Source organism: Amia ocellicauda, chromosome 3 (genome assembly GCF_036373705.1).
Source record: "Amia ocellicauda isolate fAmiCal2 chromosome 3, fAmiCal2.hap1, whole genome shotgun sequence".
Taxonomy (NCBI): domain Eukaryota; kingdom Metazoa; phylum Chordata; class Actinopteri; order Amiiformes; family Amiidae; genus Amia; species Amia ocellicauda.
Window position 1 is genome coordinate 39,756,210 of NC_089852.1, and position 27,786 is coordinate 39,783,995.

The 27,786-nt window shown below is 38.7% G+C and overlaps 3 protein-coding genes across 4 annotated transcripts; 2 read left to right on the forward strand and 1 right to left on the reverse strand.

The window, feature by feature from the left end:
• Nucleotides 1–1,040: 1,040 nt before the first annotated feature.
• Nucleotides 1,041–16,016, reverse strand: cep126 (centrosomal protein 126). 2 transcript variants are annotated; one of them, XM_066699407.1, is made up of 10 exons: nucleotides 15,718–16,016; nucleotides 14,785–14,904; nucleotides 12,161–12,306; nucleotides 11,801–11,909; nucleotides 10,576–10,774; nucleotides 6,158–8,303; nucleotides 5,075–5,230; nucleotides 4,549–4,673; nucleotides 3,423–3,498; nucleotides 1,041–2,585 (listed from the first exon to the last, which is right to left on the reverse strand). In XM_066699407.1, exons 1-10 carry the CDS (start codon nucleotides 15,744–15,746, stop codon nucleotides 2,278–2,280), a joined length of 3,414 nt encoding a protein of 1,137 aa, XP_066555504.1. In that variant the 5' UTR covers nucleotides 15,747–16,016; the 3' UTR covers nucleotides 1,041–2,277. The 2 variants fall into 2 exon arrangements, with proteins under 2 accessions (XP_066555504.1, XP_066555505.1); XM_066699408.1 differs by lacking the exon at nucleotides 5,075–5,230.
• A 3,112-nt stretch (nucleotides 16,017–19,128) lies between these two features.
• Nucleotides 19,129–19,982, forward strand: LOC136747326 (uncharacterized). Its single transcript, XM_066700264.1, has 2 exons — nucleotides 19,129–19,354; nucleotides 19,752–19,982. The coding sequence occupies exons 1-2, from the start codon at nucleotides 19,193–19,195 to the stop codon at nucleotides 19,848–19,850; spliced, it is 261 nt and encodes an 86-aa protein (XP_066556361.1). The 5' UTR covers nucleotides 19,129–19,192; the 3' UTR covers nucleotides 19,851–19,982.
• A 1,338-nt stretch (nucleotides 19,983–21,320) lies between these two features.
• On the forward strand, nucleotides 21,321–26,310 carry angptl5 (angiopoietin-like 5). Its single transcript, XM_066700265.1, has 8 exons — nucleotides 21,321–21,486; nucleotides 22,520–22,691; nucleotides 22,780–22,883; nucleotides 23,239–23,332; nucleotides 23,577–23,677; nucleotides 25,121–25,241; nucleotides 25,550–25,735; nucleotides 25,910–26,310. The coding sequence occupies exons 1-8, from the start codon at nucleotides 21,388–21,390 to the stop codon at nucleotides 26,227–26,229; spliced, it is 1,197 nt and encodes a 398-aa protein (XP_066556362.1). The 5' UTR covers nucleotides 21,321–21,387; the 3' UTR covers nucleotides 26,230–26,310.
• The last annotated feature ends 1,476 nt before the right edge of the window (nucleotides 26,311–27,786 follow it).

Sequence of the window (27,786 nt, forward strand, 5' to 3'; positions counted from 1 at the left end):
GTCAGTATCGTTGCTGTGAGTGTGAGCGACTGTCTGCAGAGACACTGCGGTACCTGCGCCGAGTCCCCCCCCCTACCCCCGCCTCGCCCGGCCGAGATGACAAGCCCTGCAAAGACACAAGAGGAAACATGCATTTAGATATTTTAATAACATATTTGCATACTTTTATATGTATACACCGATCAGCCATAACATTATGACCACTGACAGGTGAAGTGAATAACACTGATAATCTCATTATCATGGCACCTGTCAGTGGGTGGGATATATTAGGCTGCAAGTGAACATTTTGTCCTCAAAGTTGATGTGTTAGAAGCAGGAAAAATGGGCAAGCGTAAGGATCTGATCGACTTTGACAAGGGCCAAATTGTGATGGCTAGACGACTGGGTCAGAGCATCTCCAAAACTGCAGCTCTTGTGGGGTGTTCCCGGTCTGCAGTTGTCAGTACCTATCAAAAGTGGTCCAAGGAAGGAAAAACGGTGAACCGGCGACAGCGTCATGGGTGGCCAAGGTTCACCGATGCACGTGGGGAGTGAACGCTGGCCCGTGTGGTCCGATCCAACAGACGAGCTACTGTAGCTCCAATTTCTGAAAAAGTGAATGCTGATCCATAGAGGCCCCATCTCGCAACTTACAGGATTTAAAGGATCTGCTGCTAACGTCTTGGTGCCAGATACCACAGCACCTTCAGAGGTCTAGTGGAGTCCATGGCTCAACGGGTCAGGGCTGTTTTGGTGGCAAAAGGGGGACCTACACAATATTAGGCAAGTGGTCATAATGTTATGGCTGATCGGTGTATATCTACTTAATACCATAATGGATATGCTCTTGGCTGGATTTCTATCAACAAGATTAATCAAATTAATTTAGTAATGATGTGTCACTGCTAGTATCGGCTAGTGTTTAATATGATGATTTGCATTATGTTGGTTGTACTCTACTTACTCAGCAACTAGGATACTCACAAATGGAGAAGAAATCTGTAAGACACCTGCAGCAGATGGATTCCCTCCAACGGCTTCTTGAACATCTGAAGAATATCAAGAAAATAACTCAAGAAAATATTTGGTGTCTTTGCATTTGAGTACTTTAAAAATGTATCCACATACCAGAATATAAAAGTATATTTTATGGCAACTCTTATCTACTGGACAATTCTGATAAATAACAAGAAGTGTCTCGTAAAATGAAGCCAAAGCAAAGCAATCACTTTGTTTGAAGGTTTTCCCCTGGTGCTCAATCTGAGTAGCTGCACTAGAAGCTCCAGTGAAAAGCTCTTTCTCACAGATGCCAGCACACAACAGCAGTCACTCCTGATAATATGCTAAAACAGGCCTCTCTTATTTGTGAAAATAATGCACTGAAACACAAAAACAAACGGCCTCATGTTTCAGCTTGGCAGAGGTAAAAACAATCTGCGCCTAATGGAGAACTGGGCTAATAGCATCTTCACCATGAACCCCCACTCAAAGTCCTCCCTACAGACCTCAGCTACATTAAAGCTGTGGCCCCTGAGGGGGATGCCCTCATTAAGCTGAGTGCCTTGGTGGGGTACCTTTGCCGGTCAATGGATCCTCCCCTCTTTGTCCTGTTGTTAGTGTGGGTTATTTATTAAAACACAAAAGCATTCTTAGAATGCTACTGAAAGCACTGTTTCAACTAGTTCATAATTGTTAATATGAAGTTCCACTGCAATAGCCCCCCCGCTAAAAAAAAGGTTTCTGATAAAATCTTTTCTTTTTGAAGAGCCATAAATGTAAGTACTGAATGTTCTCACATGAAAACGGGCAGCGTAGACAATCTAATTAGGAAAAAAACATAATTACAGCACTTACACAAGAGTTCAGCAACCAGGAAATGCTGCCTGTGTTTTCCAAATGACTCACACCTCTGATGCAACCAACAATTTTAATTTTATAGTTAATTACCCTGAAATCCATCATAATTTGGACATAAATAAAACAAATGAAATATCTCATAAGAATTGTCCCTGCAGACTTTATTATGCAAGAAAGGGTTTGTGGTGACAGTTGAAGTTCTAAGTGTGAACGTAAATCAATAATAAAAAGAAGTTATTAAACTTACTGATAATCCCTCTAACATAAAGGCTTAGAGGAACAATTATTTTCTTTTTATTTAGTCTTACAGACATGGCCCTGTGAATCAGGAAGAAACTCACAAGAATCAAAAACATCCTCTAGGGAAGAAACTTTGGAAGAGGTCACACACACTTGACATTAACAAAGCCTGTCTACTTCTTGTATGACTGATCACTATCAGTGTGCCGATAAATGCAAGAGCAAAGTCATGAACTGTACGCAAACGTATGACAAACGACACGTGTCCTGCGTGGGTCGCTGCAGGCGAGTCTTACGCAGCAGCTGGTGGTCTAGGCGGTCCAGCGAGTGCAGCAGCCTCTGCTCCTCAAGGGAGAGGACGCTGAGGCCCCGGAGCTGGGCCCGCTGCTGAAGGAAGGTGTGTTTCTGTGTCTGCAGCATTTCCATGGCAGCCAGGATATCGCTGTCTGCCGCGGAGGTTTCAGTCAGGTTCTCTGCCAGAAGAAACTGGGCTGTGCTCTCAGAAACTGTCAACACAGAGCACATGTAAGAGGCCGCGCTCAGCATAAAGATACCTCATTGTGCTGGAGTGAAGGGGGGGACTACAATAAAAGTAAACATTAATCATCTGTCTTGAAGCGACGCATCTGTGGAGACACATTCATACCCTTAGCCACTCTGAGAGCAATCCAGGGCCACAACGGTGGAACCGTTGTGGCCCTGGATTGCTCTCAGAGTGGCTAAGGGTATGAATGTGTCTCCACAGATGCATTTTTCATTTAATTGTTCACATCAAATGAAAAGTAATGCAAACCAGATTTCAGGCAGTTAAAATACCACCTGCAAAGTTTTCTACATCATGTGCTTAAAGCACCACTCTCTCACAAGGATGAATGTCTTGTCAGACAGAAAAGCAAACCCAATATCTGCAGGACAACCTGCATTATGCCTTTGAAATTGTAATCCCATGGAGATTTTCTGCAACGTCAAAATAAACAAAGGCACAAAAATGCACTGTAAATGACACGTGCAGCTGTTTTTCATTGCTTTTGATCACAAGAGAAAGAACCAAAGAGCTTTTAACATTCCCTTTGCCTCATTTAACCACTCATAAAGGACGGGGGTCAGTGCAGATAAACTTCTGTGGTTCAAATCATGTGATAGACATTCATTATCTGCTACTTGATCAAACCCAGGCTCAGGTGAATACAATAGCTTTACATTTTTACTTATTTTTTATGTTGAAGACATGGTTCTGCCACATGCATTACAGAAAGATAGTGTTGGTTTGTTTATATTTAAAAGTTTAATAATTTAAAAAAACTCATTTTACTCATTTGTTTATGAATACGTTTGCAATGTACCTTCATCTTGGAGAAGAGTGCCAGGTGTTTGTGCCAGTTCAGTTTTACTTGGAAATGGACTGATTTGCACAGTACCCTGACCAAAACAAAACCATACATTGTAAAGACCTCATAATGGAAAAAGAAAAAGCCATTTTACATGGCTGTAAGATGTTTAGGTAGGTGATATGTTTTGTTTGTAAGTTTCAGATTTAAAGATAGGCTGACCTAAGGCTAATTTTAGAAAACATTTTACAGTAGTAATCTGTGATTTCCTTCTAGGAATTGTGTGTTATTTTCAACACATACATCATGTTTCTTTGTGGTTGTGTAGACATCCCTAGCTAATCTATAAATACCACCGCTACAGATTTAGGATTTAGTACTTACAAAGGGATTTCTATTTAAAGGAATTTTTAATACAAAAATAAAATACATTTTATTCTGAACTGGGACTGTCTTGATTAAGTTAATGAAACATATTGTTTTGTAAAATGCACATTTTGGTGTAAAATATTAAAAAATAATTTTGAAATCCTGGTTCAGTATGTGGGGTGTACCAGGTTTTTGTGTGTTTTGCTAACACACAATTGTGAAAGCAGCTTCTTTCATTTAAAATACTATTTTACAGTCTCAGTTATGAGAATTAATCTGAACGATCGTTTTCTCCTTGTCTGCAGAAGGAGTATGCATTCTGGTTTAAGCCGATGTATAAACAGGAACATTTCTTGTAAAATCAGAGACATCATTTATTTTTAGATGAACTTGGAATAACTCCTCCAGCCTCCGTGACATACGTAATGGCAAGTTAAGTCGAGATAACTGACTACATGTACGGTGAACCGGTTCTCAGAATTCAGTGGCTGACTAAGAGCTGTACTATTTATCGCAGGTGTGTTAATACACGTGCCAAGTTTTCTTATTTTTTTTTACATTATTTTGTATTGAGTCGAAATTACATTGGGCTTTACGAGGAGCTTACACTTAATCTAAAAATCAATCAAATGCACAACTTATTTACTTTACCCATTTTTACATGTTTTGATTCTGGCACTGTCCCAGATCTCTCCTTTAAACTGATACTGTTCTCGAGTCCTCTACTTACTCCCTTCCACCAGGAGAGCAGTTTTGAAGAGCACATGTGTACCTGTGCAGTGAAAGCAGGCTTCCTGGTCCCAGCGCTGGTGGCCTGCCTTCTTTGTTCCAGAAGAGATCTGTGCTTCATCCCATTACTGTCCAGGATCTGTTTTCTCCTCGCCACGTTCATGGCAGCTTTGTGGAAGAAACACATCATTAAGATGTACTCATATGTAAAGGGGTACTGCTGTGAACCTACCCCTACATGGCAGAAAGGAAAGTATAAAAGGGGGTATCACTGTCAGACTGTCCAATTTTTAAACACCACGTGTCAAATTAAGCCTTTGTATTGAGGGGCAGTAGCTTTTTAGTCAAATTGCAATTAAAATACACCCCTGGGATGGCATGGGTTTTCGCCGGGTGTTCTGGTTTCTGTCCACATCCCAAAAACAGGCTGCTTACGTTGATTGAATAAGGTCATGAATCCTCTGACTGAAAAATACAATTTCTCTCAAAAACCCTTTCTTCTCTACCCTGTTTCCTTAGGCATAGCAGGAACCCTAACAGCACATTAACCTCCAAATGAGAAACCTTACCACTCAACGGGGAGACAAAAAATCCACCCATTCTAGTGAAAGATTTGACACCAGTGATCAAGCTCCCACCGTCTATAGTAACATGGGACAAATTGGCGCAAGCTTGAGGCGATGTAGACAACAGGCCATTGTGCACAGAAATGTTTCGCGAGTCACCTTGTCCAAAAAAGAAAGAAGAAAAACATTTCAAGAATGTAATCTGTTTCTGATTCAAAATATAGTCTACAATATACAGTACTTTCTTATCCCCAAATTCAAAAATATGAAGTAATCCCATGGGAAATAAAAGTTCCTTAGTAAGAAGGATCAATTTCTTGAAAATAGTAATCCTTTTATAAAGTAGCAAGTCAGAATATAACTAATACTGAAGTGAAGACAGGGCCAATGAAAGCAGAGGCTATTGACACAACCTCACAATCTTTAATAAACACACCCAATTAATCTCATTCTAAGATATAGGATTGGAACTGCCAAACACAATGTGCACTTACTCTTTCAAAGGATTTATATTTTGTATTTCTATTACAAAGGGCAATAAAAGGTTCACTAGGACTAGAAGCCATTTTATCACTATTAGCTCACTTCCCTATTATAGCGACAACTAATTTGAAATTAAAAGACACTTTGTCCTGTAGCCTTGGGGTTAATACTGTGTTCCTTTAAAGAAAACGTTTCTTCGTTCTTTTGGGCAAAGACATTATAAATATGAATACAACTACAGAAATGGCATTGTAGGTATAAAATAGGACACATTCCTACAGTAAATACATTATATGGAAAATAAATCGAATGCTAATTGGAGTCATGCATGACATACAAGTCAAAGGGCTGGATTAAATCAAAACTTTGACCCACCCGCTAATAGCAAACTACAAACCTGTACATCATAGCGGCTACATTTCTGATTAGAAGAAAGTGTCATCTTACTGAAAATGAAGCCGCAACTGAGTACAGCTCTGTAGGTTTCTATTAGCGGGTGGGTCAAAGTTCTGATTTAATCCGGCCCAAAGAGCAATAGAAATGAATCAGTGTGCAACGTGTTCATTAACTTGAACGGAAATACAAAGGGTACATCTCATTTACCATCCTTGGTGGCCAAGGCAGAGCGAACTCCGTGCCACAGCTGTGAGATCTCGTCATCGGTGGGAGTGCAGTCTAGGCGCAACCCGTTCTCTCCGCAGACCGGCCCTCGCCTCGTACTGCCACTCGAGGCCTCGTGCTGGGCTGCAGCCTGGGCACTGCTGAGAGTGTAAGTGGCCTTAGTGACGGCCTCATAGGCGGCTAAGGAATAGGAGGGTGGGTAAGGTGTGAATGTGATGCCAGCTGTGCTTAAGGAACTGCCCTGAGGCAACGCACAGCCATCAGGAATGTCTTTGTACGAAGCCTGGTCCACCGGCGGACTTCCTTTGCTGCAAGTGTACATGTCACTATAAAGGCTCCTGGGAAGATTTACTGCTGCCTCCCCATCGCTGTTCACAGTCTGAGCCTGCCTCTCCCCCGGAAGCGCGGGTTTGGGCGGAGGGTGAGGCTTGATGACTTTCCCCTGGGTCTTCACAATCTGTCTGGCTTCACTGGGAGATTGGGGCCTCATGATGGTCCCTTTTCGGGCCTTGGTGGAAGGAGTGCTCATCCGGGCTCTGGCCGACCGCACCCTCCTAGGAACCCTTTGCCTGCCCTTGCGTGGGCAGCTCTTCCCTGCTCGCGCCTCCTCTCCCTGTTCCTGTAACCTACTGTCCTGTCCTCTTGAGTCTGCCCAAGCCTGTTTTGTAAAGTGATAGCCAGTGGAAGTCACAGGGGTGGTGGCCTGGGCAGCCTGGGTTGTCTTGGATGGCCCCTGGGCAGTAGCCATAGCAGCAGTGTGAAACCGGCTCTCTTGAGGTCCTGCAGAAACATCTTTGAGATTACTTTTGACTGGCAATTGATAAGCTAACTTGCTCTTTCCTTGGTTTTGCCTGGGTAGCTCACCAAAGTTTTGCATTTCTTCCCGATCCTCATTTAAGTCAACTTCGTCTAACCACCTCAACTTTTTCTTCGTCCTGTTACCCACCATGGATTTGTCTTTCAGTCTCGTCAGCTCCATACTGTCCTTGATGGATATTGCTACTTGTTTTGTGAAAATAACACCACTGGAAGAATGCACAGAGCCAGGCTGGCCCGACGCATATTTGGATTCTTTTTTGAGAATACCTTTAACAAGTCTCACACCCTTTGTCTCAGAAGTGGGATGGGATGTTGAACCTGAGGCTGATGTTTTTTGTGTTTGTTGCTCAGAAGTTAAAGGGAATTCGGAAACATTCGTTTTAACCTGGTGAGACTTAGGTGTCTGATTTGACAGTTCTGCATCTCTGGATTTTTCACAATTTTGACTTTTCTTGCTACTATTTTTGGCATACATCGCATCGCTTTGGTAGCCGTTCTTACAAGGACTCGGTTTAGAATGTTCAGTTAGCAGGACTTCAGTGTTTTCGGTTTCTGTACAACTTTTATTTATGGTGTTCAACAAAGTGCCATGAAATACTGAAGTAGTACCTGAACCTCCTTCACTACTCAACTGACTATTAGGTAAAAAGATCTCAGTTGCTGACGGCTTGTTTGAATACCTATCTTCAGGATTTATCACCTGTTGCGTGGATTTGTCCTGTGGTGCTGAAAACTGTAAATCCAATGGTGTGGGATCAGGAGTAGTCCATGCATTACATGGTATAATTGTAGGAGCCTTGTCATCTGCATCCTCTTGTGCATTAGCTTTATCCTGGCCAGTCTTAGCGGATGCATGATCCACATTTCGATTCTGAGCTAATGTTTCTTGTCTAGTTATATGGGACTCCGCAGTTGATTTTTCATCTTCATCATTTGCTTCTCTTATGTGCTGCGCCATTGATGCTTGCGGTTTACCGTTCAGATACTTGTTGACAATCAAATCCTCATTTCTCTTTATTAGGGGTAGGGGTGGCTGAGAGTTTGCACACGTCCTGCTGTGCTGGTTCCACTGATCTTGGCTTGTGTTCTCAGCTCTGAAGATGGCTGTTTTGGCTGAAGGGCAAACGCCGTTAAAGTGCTTCTTTGGTGACTGAGGCCGAGTACAGTTCTTGGATGCAGACTCATCCAGTGAAGAGATGGAGGGGGATTTGTTATGTGCTGTAGTGCCTTGGTAGTGTTCCTCCTCTAAACTGTCCAGGCTAGACAAGCTTTCCGAACGGTTCAGTCGACTGACTTCCTGTTGAAAATCCTGAAAAACAAAGTTTGGAAAGAAAGAGACACTGAACATTAGCATTTAGCATATATTCTAGACTCCTCTGTCCTGCAAACAACCTGGCAGGATGTGTTTATTCTGGCTGTCATTGTTTTGGTGGTTCTTACTTAACGTTTTTTTTGTCGTGATGTGTAATATGTCATTGACTTGAATGGGGTATGCGTTTCAGCTTGTACTGGCACAAATACAATTACAAAAACAGAAAATCAATTGTGTTAGCCATTAAATCCAATTGCATCGAACCAGTAAACACTTGGAAGGTGCCATTGTGATCAGGCTGTGGATGACTGAAACGTGTTCCATGTTCCAAGTCGCCCTGTTCAAGGGCGTCTGCTAAGAAATAAATAATAATAATCATTTGCAAAAGAAATGTGACTAAATGCTCAATGGGTTTATGTCTTTGACACATCCTTAATCTTAGATGGTTTCCACATTATGTAGATTTGAAAAAGGTAAAAAAGAAAAGAGAAATCTATAGGATTATGATGCTAAGCTTGAGTATTTAAGTGGGGATTAAGGGTTGGACCATGACCAGTCCAGGTGACAAAGTAGAATTGCATTCAATTATACAAAACCCATGTCCTCTCAATTGACTGGTTGCAGGAGCAATCAATCCTATGCGTATGACTCCCAAATCAAAAGATAAACTTGCCAAAGCTCTTCTGAAATGGCATCTCATGTGAAAGGGACCTGTGTGTGCAATACTAATCCTTCAGCAGGTCCTGGCAGGTAGAGCTTAGGGCTAAAATTACAGTCCATATTTTTCTGAAAGTAAATTCTTTCCTAACATGCTTTTAGCTCTATAAGTCAAGAAAATTAGATTGACATACAAGGTCTAGCTGCCTCCTCGGTATAATAAAGAGTGTATTATTATTATTAAGTCATTTAATGGATGGCATTATTCAAGACAATTTACATGTTTTTTCAAACGCTAACATACAATGCGCTATTAAAAGGTAACAACAGTACAAAATAAAAAAAAACATCCACACCTAACAGGAAATAACATTGAGAGTAAATAATAGAGACAAGTACATAAGCCAATCAAAACAAAGGAATTATAAATACAGTCATTCCTCCAATTTAAACTGAGAGTAGACATTTACACTGTTTCTGTTTTCTGACCTATTTTTTTAAAATATGAATATTATTCTGTTCTAGGAAAGAACAAATCTAAACAGTATTCTAGATTTATTAGGCATTATCAGAAACATAAACATTATTTTATTTATTATTTTCTGAGATGAAGGAGGACACTGGAGATGAACCCAAACGCAGAGAAAACAAAACATAACTAGTTATCTTTTGTTAAGTTGGTGTGCAAGCGTAAAACTCCCTCACAAATTCTTAACTTCTAATTCAGCTTGTAATGCAGTTTCAGCCTTTAATGTAAACACTAATAACTAATAAAAAGCAGCCCCTTTCACTTTGCTTCAACATAACTAATCGCTTTGTCCCCATCCACTCAAACTTTCCATTTAGGGTCTTACCTACACCACTGAATCCTTTAACCTTATTATCGGGGAAGCGTTATATTATATGGTAACAGTTAAAAAGCGATTTGGTTATTAATAAAATGGAAGCTTTGTGATTACATTTTGGAGAGCATTAGCCATCTATTTGTATTATTATGAATGCCTTGCTGTCATGGAAAGCCTAACACACGAAGAGAGAAAAATACTTTTATGTATTCTTCTTGGCTCATTCTTGAATAAAGTTTAAAGGTGAAATAAAATATGTGGGGCCCATGTAGAGGGGAGTAAAATTTTTTATTTTATTTAAGAAGGATGGTATGTTGGCACTCTTCACTGGATAAGAGATATATCTTTAAAACCAAGCAAAACTGAGTCTGATGTGGAAAAAGGCGAATCCAGAATGGTTTATTGCGCAGACAAAACATTCTGGAAATTCATTAACTTTACCTGGCAAGCAGGTGAGCCACTGTGTGCTGAAAATCATATGTTCTTATGAATGCCAGTTCAGTTAAAGATCAGTTTGAACAAATAGGGTAAACAACACACCCTACATGTTGGGTGCATGGGATGATGCATACACAAAATTAATAATCAAACTGGCCAAAATACTGGAGGCAGGCTCAGATATTTTCCTGCAATTTGTGAAAAATTTGGGTAACCTGCACTTTTAACACAGGGGGACGTCTTATGGTCTCTTCAGATGAGAGGAGGCTCTCTGAGAATCTGAACTGTTGCCTAATAGGGACGAGACAGGCTGGCACTGGTTAGCCTACCTGCAGGCTGTTCATCTGCCTGTCCTCCAGGAGGCGCTGTGTCTCTAGCAGCTCGTTCTGAAAGAGCATCTGGCTACTCCTAAGGTTGGCACCACTCTTCTCCTGCATCAGTTTGGCGTAGGCCACTGCTGCCGATAGCTGCTTCTGTTGACGGGAGGGAGTGGAGTTCCCTGAAGAAACTGGAGAGGATGTGTAGCTCCTGAAATGAGGAAAAGAAACACCATTATTCGTATGATCCCTCCTTTTCCACATCAATGTCTGTGAATAAGACATAACATTAAAAATGTAAATGTTTCTTTAAGATAACAGCTTCAACAATTCTCAGCAGGTCAGGAAATGTCAAACTAATTTGAAATCTTCTACGTGAAGATGAACTTAAATATATTTGCATTTTCCTTGTATATTTGTATGTTACTTGTATATAAGTAATTGAATAAACCAGTGGTTCTCAAACCTGTCCTGGAGGAACACCTACCCTGCTGGTTTTTGTTCCAACTGAGCTTTCAATTACTTAATTGAACCCTTAATTGAACTAATAATTTACTTTCAATTATTTTTTAACAGTAGGGGTTTTAAGTATAAAAGTGTATAAGGAAATTATTATCTTATTAAGGATCCAACTTTTGATCAGTTACAGGATTTAAAGAATCACATGTAATCAAATTATTTCAATTAAGTTGGTTCCTTAATAAGATAATAATTTCCTTATACACTTTTATACTTAACTTATTAAAACCCCTACTGTTAAAAATTATTAAAAGGCTCTGATTTTAGAAATTATTACCCAATTAAAGGTTCAATTAAGTAATTGAGAGCTCAGTTGGAACAAAAACCAGAAGGGTAGAGGGTTCTCCAGGACAGGTTTGAGAACCACTGGAATAAACTAAATGTTAAAAACTAAATTAACTTTACTTGGAATGATGCATTCTCAAGCTATACACATATAAGGAAGCAGCACCACCTGCTGGCTGCAAAGTGTCTTTACTAATGTTTAACAAATTTGTAATTTTATCCTGTGGACACTAAGGGCAAACCACAATTTATAATTTACAAATCTGCATAATCTAGCTTTAAACATAAGCATTTCTGGTTTGTGACACTATTCTTAATGGTTAATGTTTAATAAATCAGAAAAGCAAATGGGGAATAAAGCTTTGGTTTGACTAGGAATCTCTAATCTGCCACAAAAGATAAGGAAAGACTAAGATCAGGCCTGCTTTCTTACCTGTTCGTGGGACTCCTGGGGTAGAGTGCAGAATGCAGGGCTGAGGAGCTGAAAGAGGCCTGAATCTGATTCAAAGCATCCTCTAAGCGAGGGGTTGGGAATCTGTAAACTGAACGACCAAACACAACAGAACAGATTTCAATGGAGAATAAAACACATCAACATTACACCTCCAATGCAATGCCGTTTGGATTATTTGTGACAATTAATCAGGACATTCTTTCTGTTCTAATTAGTAACTGATCGATCCTGTATGATACTCGGGAGGACTGGGATTTCAATTCTGATTTTGGAGGAGTCAAAGAGACGGTGGCAAAGGAGGTGTAATCGTGTGTAGCTGTTAGGAGGCATTTGTCCCACCATGTCTTTTCCTCTGCGAGGGAGGGAGGTGTGCTCTCTGGAAGCGCTCGGTGGCCTCCTGCACTTTGTGTTTGCGCTGCTGGAGGATGTCCTCCCTCATCTTTAGCTCCCTGACGTCTTCCTCTCTGCGTCTCTCCTCCTGAGCTCTGGGAGGGAAATCGGACAATTGAAAACCCTGGAGACAGGAAACTGACTCTTCGGGCATTCCAGTGAGAACAGAAAACAGCAAAAATAAGTCAGATCAGACACACCTACAAGCAAGTAGTGCTGCACTATGATCCTGAGATTATTCAAGGCAGTGTTTTACATCAGATTGAACTGTTTCATTTAGTTGAATATGGCTTATTTTTTAATAAATAAAAGAACTAAACTAGGGTACAAAACAGAGTGATAAAGTGTGCTAAAGGAAGCTCTGCACCATGTTGTTGACGTTGAGCTCAATCCAAGACAAGACAAGTAAAGTAGAAGTCTGTAATCCTGCATGCATTTCAAGGAAGAGAATGAGCTAATTACATTTGCAGCTACCTTGTCATGTTCTTAAAGTACACAGGGCAACATGAGCCTCATCCCGAAGGTTAACTTTTCAGCACACTCATTAATTAATCACAATCCACAACCTACACCCTGGTGTTTAAAGCCTGACAAGAGACAAGCTCTTTGAACATAAAAGGAAGGCTGTTCACACTGTCAAAGCTTCCAAATGACATCAGCATGCTTGAATAATCTTGGAAGATCTGTCCAAGTCATTAAAACAATTGATTTAAGGGTTATGTTTATTATGAGGTCAACTGAAAACCCCATATTATCATACTGAAATAAAAAGTGTAGACGTATATGAATAAACTAAGTTTACAAAAAGCTCATTGTCCATAGAATATTATTGGATATATTTAAAGGAAAGCCATCTCAAGTGTAAACGATGGCAATTTTACATCATAATAGAGGCCTAATTTTATAAAAATAATTATTTTATTAATACTTTCTCTAAAACCAGTAAAGGTTCATTCAACACTGTATATTTTAAGTTTCAAACTGAAGGTATTTGTTTTAGTGATAGCCACACCTAGTAATTATATTGTAGTTGCTAAGTGCCTATATGACAAATATATTGTCATCATAAAGGCTTGTCTAAGCATATAGAGCGTAACACAGGGAGCATTTCAAAATCAAACGAAGAAAATCAATTTATTTCATTTTACTATCACATAAATATTAGTATCCAGCGTATAACATACTTTCTAACAATTAACCATATGGGGGGCAGACATATTAAAATATTGTGGCTTCCACAGTGGTTGCAAACCAATTGCAAATGAGTCAGAAGTCAATGGTGAAATGCACTAAATAGAAACAGTTGAAGAGAATTTAAAATGAGTACATTGTGGTTCACTTCAAATACGTTTTACAAAAATTGTTTTACGACAAACAACAAAATTAATATATTGCACTTTACAAATGGTCAAAGTAAAAATCCAATATCCAAACTTAGTACATCGAAACCTGTGTGCATTACATAATTAATGTTAAACTTCCTCTCTGAACTTAACCCATTCTTCAGAGGCTGGGATTAAACTGGTGTCAAAGTTCAGTGAGCCTTATTTATTTGAGTGAAATTGAATTTAATAATAGATTTGTGTCATCAGCAGGACTGGTAGATCGTGTAGAACCTTTTCATCACTACCTTCGTCTCTTTCTATGCCTGTCTCAGCTGCCCCATGATTTAGTGGGTTATAAACCATGTAGGAAATGCACTTCACCCTGAGATGAACTCAATTTAAGGGGATCACTTCAGTCTAGCCAGCCAAGTCCCTGGATGTTATAAATTGCATTACAGTTACAGATTAAGACATCTAATTCCAGCAGACAAAATCCTGCTGGCAAGTTAAGTATTGAATAACAGGATAACTGCCTTTGCTTTCAAAGCTCTGTCAGACAGTGGCTAGAACTGGCAACATTAAGCCTCAATGCAAAGGAAAAACAATGTACTGTAGTCGGGGGACAATGAAACGTGCAGCCCCCCAGAACTGCATTATAAAAGAGCAGAGTGAATTATATTTCTTATCCAAAACAGAAAGCTTTAATTAACTTATTTTCCTACGCGTGTGTGATACACCTCATTTCCAAATGGACAATATCAAAGCTGTTCCAAAACATACAATTTAATTAAATGGCATATTCCTTTAGTTGCACAAAACAGTCTGTAATTATTCCCTCTCTGAAGATAACAGTTATATTCACCATATCTAAAGCAACAAAGTTTGCACACATGCACACGACTACTGCTTCTAAAAATACTTGTGGTTTTACTTTTTTGTATTTTCAAATCTACTTAATTGAAAATAAAGACTGGTAAATATTTGTAGGTTATTAAATGGACCAATCAATCATGTTGCGGTCTTAGAGCAATCTGAATCATATGCCATGTCTGCATCACCTACTGTTAGATGAGGTGAAAGACAGAATAAAGAACAAAGGTATTTGAAGCTGTTTCTGGTGTCAAAACAGCAATCTGCTATTTTTAAACTAGCCTACAGTATTCACAGCATGCTTGAATTTAAATTATCACTGAAAATGTAATGCACATGGTTTCCTCTTGAAACAATTACAAAAACATTTGAACATACCTTCGACGTCGATTTGTTTCCTGTGAAAATTTGCGAGCTCTGGCTCGACACGCTTTCTGCTCTTCAGCCAGAGTCTGGCGATCATCTTCCAAAGCTCTCTCAAACGCTGTCCTTATATTTCTGACAGCACACTTGGTTAAGGTGTTAGGAGGCAGTTTTCACACTATATGGCCTATAAAATAGCACAGTATAGTCCAACTAGGCTAGATGCCAACTACACACCTGTCAGATAAATAAGCATTTTCAATCAAAGTTAAAGATTACAAAGCAATTGACCTGTGTGTAATACAGAGAAATCAATTCAAGGAAACAGCAGGTCTTTTAAAGCATTAATGAACAAAAACACACTGAAATGCTTTCTGGTGTCAATGAACTGTACCAGAAAATGTGGAAACAATGAAAAGAAAATCCAAAAATTCATTCTTGTGAGACTAAAATATACTGCAAGATGATTGCTTGAAACTTTTTGTTGGTGTTCATGTTATTGTATGTTGTTAATCATGACCAGGGACAGCTGCCATCAAGGGAAGAAAGTGCTCACTGCTTTAAAAGTGTGAACAGATTGTGTGATCAGCTAAAACGATTTGCTTGTTTATTTATTGTACAACCTCTGAAAAACAAAACAAGAGCCAATCAACAAATATCGCTACAATGTAGCAGGTGTGCTCTTGTACAGTAGTCTGAGAAAGCGCCCACACCTACCTACCTGCATCGACTTACCTGGAAATGGGAATAGTGCTTCGTCTCATATAACAGGGTTTTTTAATAAGTCTCCAGGCCATAAACAAATGAAGTGCTAGTAATAAATTGCGATTTTTTAAATGATTTGTCATTTCAACGACGATAAACACGTTGTTACTACCTAACTAATATTGTAATATAAATAATATAAATCCAGTTGTAACACAGATATAGATGCCGTATAAAGGATACGAATAGGAGCTGGCCCTCTGAGCTGGCATCCTGAATCCCAAGATGGGACGGCAGTGGAAACCGCAATCCCACTCCTCATTCAACCCGGTTCAAGAGCCGGACGCGTATTTGAAGAAACTGATTAGCCTACTGCATAGCCATTCCCCGCAGCGTACGGGGAGACAACTCTCCGCTTTTCAGTGACACGGTGCAACTTCAACACAATGAATCGTGGTCTCAGAGGATGTCATGTACAGTTGTATTATTTTTGACATCCACACGGAGCCGGTTGCAGTGCTGGCGAACAGGCCCGCAGCGCCGCCATGTTGACAGCCGGAGACGCCGCTTCCTTGACAACGGACCGGCGGGGCGCCCGGGTGAGGAGGAGCGACGGACGACGGCAAGAGCAGAGGGACACTGTGGCGAGCCGCTCTGACGCTTCATCCATAATTGCTGATATCAAGAATATCAACAATTACATTTCTGATGTCAAGAATTGCATTGTTGATATCAAGAATTACATTTCTGATATCCAAAATACCACATCATTCCTGGTATAAGAAATTGTATTTTGGATATCAGAAATGTAATTCTTGATATCAAAAATGCATACTAATTAGCATCCATAACTTAACCCTTTACACTCCGCCCCATTATTTTCAGATCATTATAAATACATGCATCAAATACGTTTATCAAAATATAAATAATAAAATACAATTACATATAGAAACTAGAGACCAGGAACTTTCAAACGATGTCTGACTCGCGTATGTAGGGTTTTCTTAGCTTGAGCTCCAGCCTGGCGAAATCGGCCATTTCTCACAGTGTACAGGACTAATGCATCTGCTCGAGTTTGTTTGTACTCTGTCAGCCGATTAGTCCTTATAATACGACAGACCACAACTTGTTCTTTCATTTGATATAAGATAAATGCATATGGTACAAACTATCAAGCAGACACACAAATAAACAGGAAAAATGCCATAGAAAATGGCAACACCGGAAAATAAAACGGAAAGCAGCCGAAACCGGATGTTAATTAATATGCATTTTTGATATAAAGAATTCAATTTCTGATATCAAAAATACAATTGTTGATATCAACAATTTGCAGTAATACTTGTTATCAGCAATTGTATTTTTGCTATCAAGAATTGTATTTCTGATACTAGCAATTGTATTCTTGATATCAAAATGCATACCAATTAACATCCGGTTAAGGATTAAATGATGATATCTGCAATTGCATTCTTGATATCAGCAATTATGGATTAAATGTCACAACGGTTTGCCATAGACATTTGCCATGGGCGCTCTTGAACATGGTTGGACATTGCACTAGCATATGTCTAATCTATGCTAAACACATTTTACCTGCATGTGACAACACTTTTTGCATGATATATGATTGGATATATATGTGTAGCGCTTGTGTTTTTAGCATCAGTATTTTTTTCCTCAACTTTCACGCATTTGTTGGGGCTGATCGGCAAATATACCAGCGGGAAACCATGAATTCATATAAATCACTGAAAAAAGCACAATTTAGTCAATTATTTTCGACGTTTGTTTTGAGCCATGTTTCATACACTTCCATCTGGTATATGCATGCTGGCCTTTTCTGCAAGAAAACTTCGTAACTATTTCTTTTTAGCCTTGGCTACTTCATGGATAGTTCCGACTGTACAACCATTCAGATCACAGCTCAGAAGAAGCGCGATTTCAAAACAGAGAAAGCAATGGGCAGTTAACACTGTAATTAGCCCAATTAACATAAACAAAAACATTACATAAAAAATAACTCGCTGTGTTTAGGCAGCATTAGGATATCTGTATTTCAGTAGTATATGTATTAAACATGTGTAAAACATATATTCAGCAATATAATCAATTTAATTTAATTCTTAATGGAAAACATGGCAGCAGGCTCGAATTCGGGTGAAGGCAGTCTACTTGGTGTAGAATGTAATGTTCTGGAGCAATGCCTGCTTTTAATGACGGGTTTGAACTTTGTTAAGGACATAATACAAATAAAATGTTTTAATTTAGATAAGCTATGAGGGACATCTGAAGTATGGTTTAGAAGTATGTTTAGCCAAACATAGTTAATTTCTGTTAAAACGACAAAAGTGACGTTAACACGACACAAGTGACATCACAATGCATGAGAACCTTCGATAGAACGCATACTCAGTTCTATATGGATAATATATTTAGAGACGCATGTCATAAAACACAGTTGGGTACAGGTGATTACAAGTGGGTAGGCTACACTCATTTTGCGAAGTTTGAAGATTTGCTGCACTGCACACGGGAAGCTCTGCCTGTCATTCAATCAAATCAACTGCTTAAGGTAAGGAGTATTTAAGTATTGATTAATTTATTGGCATAACCATTATGTACAATAACTGAACGTCTGTGTGGTAGAAGAACAGCTGATGGAATTATACATGTTGTAAATGGGAGATAAACACAAACACAACATTGATTTTGTATTGTTTTACCCCCTCCCAAGACTTCTTAAATGAAGCAGCCCATTGTGGCCCATTTAACCTCCGGATGGTAAATGCTGTGTGGGGCAACAGGCCTCAGAGAGTACAGGTCAGGATTCAGGTAAAGGGTCACCTGAAGTTTAGTACCCATGATGGATCATTAGAACTTCCAAAAGAATTAAGAACAATGTAATGCGGCTGTTTAACCGGAATGAGGTGGTCCTTCAAGATAATGTGAGAGGTAAAAAGCTGAGTGATTGGGTCATTTGAGGTCAGTTATATTGGTTATGCTGTAGCAGTGTACCTGCATTGAGTTGAGTGTCAGCCTTTCACATGTCTGGCTGGTTTAAAATCAATAAACTATGTATGGATGAATGATTTAATTAAAAAATGTAACTTTTTTCTTTCTGCTTTTGGTGATGATATTTCATGATTGTTGCGTGCTGAATGGTCTGTGTAACTGGAGATATGTGGAAGTCTATAAAGAAGACCTGATTGATTAACTGTGCTTTCTCTCTTTTCAAGCACATCAGACATCCGTTACCTGAAGGCTGCCAGTCACCTGACTGCTGTCCTTAGGATCATGGCTTTCAGTATTTCAGGAGTTCCTATTCTAGCGTAAGTTTCTCTTGTTCCACCAGTTGCTCCCCATTTATAAAAAAAAAAAAAAAATTACGCTGTACAGGACTGCTTTTGGAAGAGAGGGGATATTGTTTATGTATTGCATTTTATTTTATTTGGGTAGAAACAGTGGGAAATTGAAGTGCTGACCTGGGCTTAATTTATATGGTTCACAATATCGAATTAGGGTGTGTACTATACAAGGATCAGTTTCACAATAAACAGACAGTATAACTTTCAACAAGACTAAACAATTTCCTATGAAATGAAAACCATCCGTTTATTTCTTTATTTGTTTGTTTGTTTACAGGATCTTGTTGCCAGTCATTTTCCTAGTACCTCTGCTATTTGCTACCCTCTGCAAAATCGTTTGTTGCTGGATGGCAACGCGGCAGGAGCTGGCAGAAGAGGAGCTGCAGTCAGTGGTGGTTGTGCCTTTCCCACCCGAGGATTGGAGCCCCATCCCACCCCCATACAGCTCTGAGCCACTCAGCCCTCCACCCTATAGCTCTGAGGTCCTGAACCCTCCACCCTACAGCAAGGTGCGCCATTGGGACTCCAGGACACGATTCTAGGCCTGAAGTTCACTGATATACTGGCGTGTCATATCAAGAGCACTTCACTGGTTTTCAATTTAGATTAACGTTCAATGTCTGTTTATCTATTTGTTTATTTCAAATAATAACGGGGGGGGGGGGAGGAAGACCGAGATAAACCAATGAAAACAAGAACAAGAAAAGGTTCGCATGAAATGAAAAAAGGAAAAGGAGAACAAGGACAGAATGACCAAAGTAAAAGACAGTCAGATAATCTAATAATCCACAATATTAATAATAATAATAACTAATAATAATAATAATTAACTAGATTTCATCCCATAGCTTTCCTTATGTGACCTACAGGTCCACATTAACACTTTCCTGCCTGGTGTTGTTTCAGGTTGTTTTGATGCCAAACTGTCCCCCGTACCAAGAGGATCTCCCACCTCCATACTCTGAGGTTGAGGTCACCTCCTCCACCTTCCCTGCCCCCCACTGAGGGACCTACCACCTGGCAGTGCGAGAGAGCGGGACTGATGTTGGGTGCAGAATGAGACTCACTAAAAAAGCACTTTTCTTTGGACTTCTTTGTTTTTCTTTTGGTGGCTGTGGTTGATTAATATTGATTAATAAGCTGTCTTAAGCAATCCTTGAATAAATGCTTGTATTGTTTAATCTTTACACAGTGTACAGTTTATTTATTATGCCTAGTCTTTGATTGTGGAAGAGATCTTGTAACATTGACACACATTATGCTTACCGTCTGCGGGGTTGTTTATTGGAACTGGAAGGATTAGCAAGATTTTGAAAGGTGGCCGATCTCCTGGAGGATCCCGCAGCTCTCCGAGACGGACAGCAGGGTGTGACGAGCAGAGTCAGATCACCTGGGGAAACTCAAAATTATCTTTAACCTTCACATGCAAAAATGAATGCGATGCCATCGTCCATAATCACAAGCCAATTCACACTAAAGACTAATAACACTGACGCAGAGGTCAAATCTGCCTCACCACAGACTGCACCAGAGTGAAGACATACGAGAAAAACACAAGCTCTCATTCATAAACTGTTGCTAAAGCCCCCTCAAAGTAAATGAACTGCCACAGCTCTTTCCAACCTACTGAACATGAAAGCTGTCTGAAGCAGCCTCAGAGTACAGGAGATCAATTGCCTCAGTGTATTTCCCAAAGGAGACCCCCTTGTGGTAGAACTACGAGATCATCAGGAATGTATGTGTCTGGCAAATAAATATCCCTATGAATGCATGGAAAAGAAAATATTGTCTGAATTTATGAGTTTTCTGACCCTGCAACACCATTGATTTCTCTGCTCTAAAGACACTCACTCTTCTGGTTCTCATACCACCATTAAACCCTTCATTAATGACCAGGAAATTCATTAATCCAGGTCTTAACTTCATTGGTCAGCAGCATCAAACAAATCAAATAATTTACTGATTTTTAAATGCTAAACTTTAGGTCTATTAAAGCTTGTTCTACTGGTCCTTTCTGTAAAACCCACTGAGCAAGGAGTTTATGTGATGCTCACAGTATGAACAGATGACACAGTGAAATTATCTTTGGATCTCAAAGGACTGTAAGCATCCCAGAGGCAAAAACGCCTTCAGCGGGGTGTTTGGCATTACTGCTGTTTAGTCTGCCATTCTAATGCAGTTCATATGACTGCATGAGATGTGTTGCTTTCTAATGCTATTATAGGAGGTAAGAAGCACATCAGCACCAAAACAGCTCTTTCCTTTCTCAGTTTTTGTGAACTGGAAAACCTTGCTTGGAATTTCAGTTTGTGTGTTATATATGTAAAATGATTCAGAGCTAAAAAAACAAGGCACACAATATTTAAAATTGATTTGATTTGTTTCAGCAGGGACAGTCCTGAATGCTTTTGGTACGTTCAGAGCTCAGAGAAAGTCAGCTGTTTTTGGCCCGGTTGCTGCTGTACAGATGCCAGCAGTGCAGCTTTAGCTGAGGAAGTAGTGATATTGAAGACTTTGTGTATGTACTCAGTCAAGGCAGCAGATGAGAAAACCTCTTGCTAGGAATATGGAAAGGCTCTGCTTTACAGTATTGTTGGTATCAGTCCTCCATGAAATCCAGACCTCATCAATCAACTCAGTGGTAAGAATTTTGTTTTATTAGTTACATATTTTAATATATTTCTATTATTTATGTAATACTCACACAAACACACACATACTTACATATACTTCAATATAAATATACCTATACATATGCATATATTTAGATTGAAATCTCAGTCCATTTGTTTGAAAACAAACATGGTCTTCTGTAACACCTTTAACATTTACAAAAAGAAATGTAGTAACAATACAAAACATACAACAGTACAGCAGTAGCAAAACTGAGCATTGGATAATAATTATTAATAAGTAACAAAGTCACAGATTCTGGTTGTACACATCTCCTACATAATTCCACTGCACTTACCTTTCTCTTCAGCCCTTTCTTTCCTTTTCCAGTTTCCATCATCTCCTGTTTTATCTGCAATGGACGCTGTAGCACTCATAGTTCATTCTGCTTATAATGAGTTGAGGGCTAATTAAAAACATAGTGCCTAAAGGGCTTTTGAAGTTTCATGACTTTCTATCGATGTCACTCTAACAGCAAACTGCTCACAGCTATCAGTTTTAATTTGTGCTTTGAAAGCAAATTTAATTATTTGTTCATGAAATATTCTACTCCCAAATTATTTTGAGTAAAGGATGAAGAGATGCACAACATATTAAATCATATATGTGTCAGGTATTTGAAGTACACTACACACACTTCATGGATGCTATATTAAATAAAATAATAGGAAAGAAAAACATTGACTCAGTCAAAAGGAAACGCGTTCCTTTCTGTGTCATGCTGTGTGCTTGTTTTTGGCTAGCAAAAGACAAAACTAAAAAGTTCCAGAAAATTATTTAAAGAAATAACTCACAAAAGGAACCAAGCAAAGCTGAAATTGTGTGAGGTACAAAATTGCAATGATAGAACTATCAAAGAAATCTTTATCTTAGGTTTTAGTTTTAGCTAGTAGCTAAAAACTCACTTTTTTTGGTTTGGTCTTCTACACTGTAGTACAAATCATATATGTTGTGCATGATTCATAATTGAAAACATTTCCTTTGTTTTTATTTGTATACAGGATAAAAGCAGTTCAACCGTAAACAAGTCTGGAATGGCAAGAGCTGATTACCAAGGATCAAACATCAAACCAAAACTTGTCTATTCGTCAAAGGAGAACACAAGCAAGAAATGTGTTGTGTCCTGTGAAACCTCAGCAAATGTCTTGAAGCAGGAGAAACACACAATGTGCAGTATGTATCTGTTAAAACATCTACGAACAACTGTCTAAAAATTGTCTCTTCAATGCACACTTAGTATAATTCCACTTGTCTTTAAAAGGAAACTTGCAGAACTCCCTTGTCTCCTACACACGGAGTACCAGGAAACTTATTAGAAACATGATGGACGAGCATCAAAAGTCCCTGGAGTTCCTTTCAAACCAGGTGAGCTACACAACTGTGCTCTCCTTGCATACAATTGCAATGAATCTCCTGCCAGTTCCGTAATAGTTTGCTGTGACTGTTGCTTAACTGAAAACTAATTTGCCTTTGGACCAGATGACCCAGGGTTTATTTCCAACTCCCTGCCTTCAGTATAAAACTTAGGACACTTGTTCCACTCTCAAATTAGAAAATTACTTATGCTACTTAATTTGTATCCACCGGAGGGATTTATTTATTTATTAAGTCATTTCATTACCTTGATTATTTCTTTAACTGTATTAGTTTATATATACAAGTGCTTCAATAAACCACAAAATCTCTTGGTGTAGCACTTTGTTTTCTGTTACTCTCACAGGTAAGAGAACTGATGAACAAAGTCCAGCAGCTCAGCACAGAAGTCCTGAGAAACAACATTGAGCCTTTTCCGCATAAACCAGTGCAGTCACATGGTAAAGACATACCTACATATCTTTCACTAAGGGCTGTTGATGTCTGGCAGATGCAGTTCCTGTTCTTTGCTTTAGCTGCAATTAATTGGTAGTACACCGCACAAAACTTTAATTATGGATCAGTCTTCTGAAGTTTTCACGGCAGCTCAGATGTTTTTTTTTGCATGAACTCAGCTGTGTTTATATGTAGTCTATTGAATTGTATCAATACTTTAATGTTTCCCATCCCCCCCCCTCTTTCTAGGGAGGGACTGTAGTGACATCAAAGATACAGTGGACTCCTTTTCCAAAATTCCCAGTGGCATTTACATTATCCAACCTGATGGTGCGGATTATCCGTTTGAGGTAACAATGGAAACTCTGCCTGTTTTGAAGAGTGAAGCCATCTCTTGACTTTTTACCAGTGACAGGCTGGAGACCCAACAAACCCATATGAAGATAATTCCTGGTTATGTGGGTGCTCTCACATTAGTAGCTCTTGATAACTGATGTGAACTTCATAATCAAGAAATAATTTTCTAAAAACACCAACAGAAAATACAAAATAAGCCAATGTTTGAAAAGCACATGGACACTGGTGCAGATAGTATGTGGAAATGAAATAAGCAATTTGGGTAAAATGATTAGCAAAGAACAATACATTCAGTTCTGATTTAGTCCCATATTAAATCAAAATTACAACCCATGGGCCAGTATCAAATTAAGGAAATATCATTCCTTCTTTGTATAAGAGAATTTCATATGCTTGGTTTTTCAGTCAAGCTAAATAAATAGGTCAATTGGTTTCTCTTTTAAGATTATTTTTAGAGGGAAGATGTGGTCAAGTCACAGATGTGCAATAATCATTTATTTGTGACAAAAACAGAAAACCAATATAATTTAATTATATTACTGAACATAAGTAATATTAAGCTTCTGCTGGATTACAGAAAGGATAGGATATTACCTCTATTCTCCTCTTCTCCTCACAGGGCAGCTTAGGTCAGTCTGATCAGTTCGTCAGCACGGGTATCTCTTGCTCTTCTTCTTCTTCTTCTTGTCTGCATCTTCTCTTTCTTCTTTTGTTCTCTTTGTCCGTTCCTTCTTTTATAAGGTTTCTTTTTAACCAATCACATTTTGGCCTCTTTGAGGTGTTTGTCCTTGTACTCTAATCTCTAGTTTAACTGCCAGCAGGGCCCCTCAGAATCTAAGGAACTAGGCAAAAAGAGGGAGATGTCGGTTTCCTGTATCAAACCAGACAGCAAGATATTTCCCATAGAAAAATACATTCTAACAATAATATCTTACATTTGTTTATGGTTTTGTTGTGTTAGCAAGAGGTTAAAAGCTTCCTGGTCAGACACAGTAGTCGGTACATTTTTCTCATATTCTAAGTAGAAATTAGTCGTTTCATGCAATTCTGTGTCCCTTTCATTTTATTATTAATGTTTGGATATGTGTACATTACTTTTGTATTGCTTTAGTCTTATCACAATAATGCAGCTGAACATTTCCTTTGTATGAGCTCAACACAAAATAAAGGGTTGGTGACAGAGATAAGGGATTAGAATACGATGCTTTTATATATATATTCATGCACGTTTATTCATGTTTAATATAATAATAATAATAATAATAATAATAATAATAATAATAGACTTTAACATGCTGAGTTATATTTGATTCATATTAATTTAATTAATTCCTGTTAATTTTTGCTAACAGTAATGTTTGAACATTTCTGTTACCTTCAGCAGACAATTCAGACAGAACTACTGAGCAGATCCTTTACTCCTTTGTTCCCTGCAGGTATTTTGTGAGATGGATTATATGGATGGTGGATGGACTGTAATACAGAAAAGGACAGATGGCCTCATTGACTTCAAAAGAGTATGGTCAGACTATATGGATGGATTTGGGCATCTACCTGGTAAAATACAACAAATAAAAGAATAATGAAAACATGTATTACTTTATACATGTTCCCAGTATGTAGAGTAACCAGAATGTGTTACGATTTCTCAAGTTTACACCTGTAATATGATAACTGTTTATTACAGTTTGGTGTATTTTAGGTTTTCAGGCCATGCTCTATGATGCAGGTTTCAATGAAAACAATATTGTTTACCCAGGATACTACCAGTGCTATCAATCGTTTTATATAATAATGACTATGATTTAAGATGATACCAAGTAGACAACAACTATCATCACTAAAGGAACAATGCTTCTCTGTAGGAGAACACTGGCTGGGTCTCCGCAAGATCTTCCACATTGTAAACCAGAAGAATACTAACTTCCTGCTGCATGTGGCCCTCGTCTCCCAAGATGACACTTCCTCCTATGCCTCGTATGACAACTTCTGGATAGAGGATGAGACCAGGTTTTTCAAGATCCACCTGGGCCGCTATGCTGGGAGTGCAGGTAAGGCCTTGCGCTATGGTTCCTTTCCATTCATTGCTCCATATAAAGGTACATGTCTAATTTGTTGTTGTTGTTGTAGTGCAGATTTAAGTCTGATACAATATCCATGAAGGTGTCAGGCATGAAATTAGCCATGTTCTTTGGGTCAGGGGTTATGCTTTTAATATTTTACAGGCGATGCTTTTCGAGGTTACCGTCTAGAGGACAATCAGAATTCGATGCCGTTCAGCACTTCTGACATCGACAATGACGGCTGCAGTCCTTTCTGTACCTTTGATGGACAAGCCACGGAGAGCTGCAGCACCCTGAACAATTTGACCGGCTGGTGGTTCAATCAGTGTGGGATGGCCAATCTCAATGGTGGCCCCATGGATGTGGACCTGTCCACACAACCCCACATTCACTGGGACACGTGGACTCAGAACGGTCTTGCAGTTAACATTAAATCTGTCGCCATGAAAATCAAGAGAATACACAATCCTTTTTTCAACTAGGTCAGATATGAATTTGGAATGATTTTGTCCTCAGTGTTATTATATGTTGACTGCAATGTTTACAAAGCAAAATAAACATAAAAAGACTAAACAAACAATAATTTGGTACAATGTGTTTTCTTTTGTATTTGTTATGAAGCAGATAAAGTATTTATAGGTATTCAAAAGCTCATCATAACACAATCTTTCAATTAAAATTAACACAAAACCAATGCAAAAGCTGCATACACGTTTGGTTACAATAAAACACCTAAACATGAAATCCATAACAGAGAAGGATAGGTATACCTACAGAAACTCTTTTTCTCTGATCGCAGTGCCTGACGTGGCAGACTGAATCTGTCGACCATATGGGAATGATCAGAACTTCCATTTGGCACAAGGACCCTGCATATTTCCAGCCCGGCTTCACAGAGGGGAAATCAAGTTAATTGTTCTGTAAAAGGGATGGCTGGGCATGAGTATGATTTGAAACATCTCATGTACTATAGGATCATTATCTATTTATATAATAAATTGTTTTATGAAACAAAATAACCTTAAACATGTTTGTGATTAGAAAATTTAGAAAACCCATACAAGCTTTTTGTAATTTTTTTAATTGATGAAATTGAAACCTTGCTGTGTCTTTTTCATTCTGCAGATGGCACTATTCCATTAAAGTTTCACACAGCACACACTTCCAGCCAGTAAGGGTGCACAAATAAAATTGCAATTCACTTTAAGCTTACAATTAATACAATACAAATATGTTCTCTTTAATCCTGTTCACCCATTTAAGGTCAATTTAAGTACAAATAATGTAACATGGAGCAATTCTATGTGAAGAACAAGGGCCTGCATTTATAAACCTGTAACACCATGTTAAAATTATCTTTAAATCATGAAAAGCAAACACTCAATCGTAAGTAATATTTTTAAATTGACGAATTGTATTTACTTTTGATGACTTTACACTTGAATCAAATTTTTGTGAATATACTCTACTTTGTTGAAGGTCATAACTACCTACATGACACTGATCTAATTTATGATATGATGAGATTGAACTGGAAAGAAGCAGATGGTTGACTAGACCGATTATGGTGGTGGTGGAAAATTGTATGAATGCCAAGCTGTCGTGGGGCATAACAAACTTGAAAGCTCACATATCAGCTTGAGAAATGAGAGCTTCTTTCAAATGGTTTCAATCCATTTCCTGGGCATTTCCTTATTTCTTCATCTTTGTTCAAAACACTAGCATGCTAAGTTTTGGTCAGTGACCACAGATAACCAAGACCCAGTTTCATGTGCCGTATAAGGAAATACAAATACAAATAAATAATAATACAAACAAACAATCGATTTTTTCCACAAAGGTCATCAGTTTTCTGCTGCTCAAACGAAAAATGTTAAATGGGTGTAAATTACATGAACAGCTGTGTTCAAAAGAGTGGGAAAAGCCTTCAATAGAGAATGGAGTACAATGTTATTTTCTCTGTTTGTTTCACATTGAAGCTGGAAGATCAAGAAAGGGGCCCCTCATGTGAAAATAAAACCTAGGCATCTGTAAATACG

Coding starts and splice junctions, on each gene's coding strand:
- angptl5 (XM_066700265.1), top strand. CDS start 21,388: ATGAGAAAACCTCTTGCTAGGAATATGGAAAGGCTCTGCTTTACAGTA. Junction 22,692..22,779: donor GGAGAAACACACAATGTGCA/GTATGTATCTGT, acceptor TGTCTTTAAAAG/GAAACTTGCAGAACTCCCTT. Junction 22,884..23,238: donor TGGAGTTCCTTTCAAACCAG/GTGAGCTACACA, acceptor TTACTCTCACAG/GTAAGAGAACTGATGAACAA.
- LOC136747326 (XM_066700264.1), top strand. CDS start 19,193: ATGGCAACGCGGCAGGAGCTGGCAGAAGAGGAGCTGCAGTCAGTGGTG. Junction 19,355..19,751: donor ACCCTCCACCCTACAGCAAG/GTGCGCCATTGG, acceptor GTGTTGTTTCAG/GTTGTTTTGATGCCAAACTG.
- cep126 (XM_066699407.1), bottom strand. CDS start 15,746: ATGCCAGCTCAGAGGGCCAGCTCCTATTC. Junction 10,775..11,800: donor CCCAGGAGTCCCACGAACAG/GTAAGAAAGCAG, acceptor TCCTCATTTCAG/GAGCTACACATCCTCTCCAG. Junction 3,499..4,548: donor AGCCTGCTTTCACTGCACAG/GTACACATGTGC, acceptor TGTTTTGGTCAG/GGTACTGTGCAAATCAGTCC.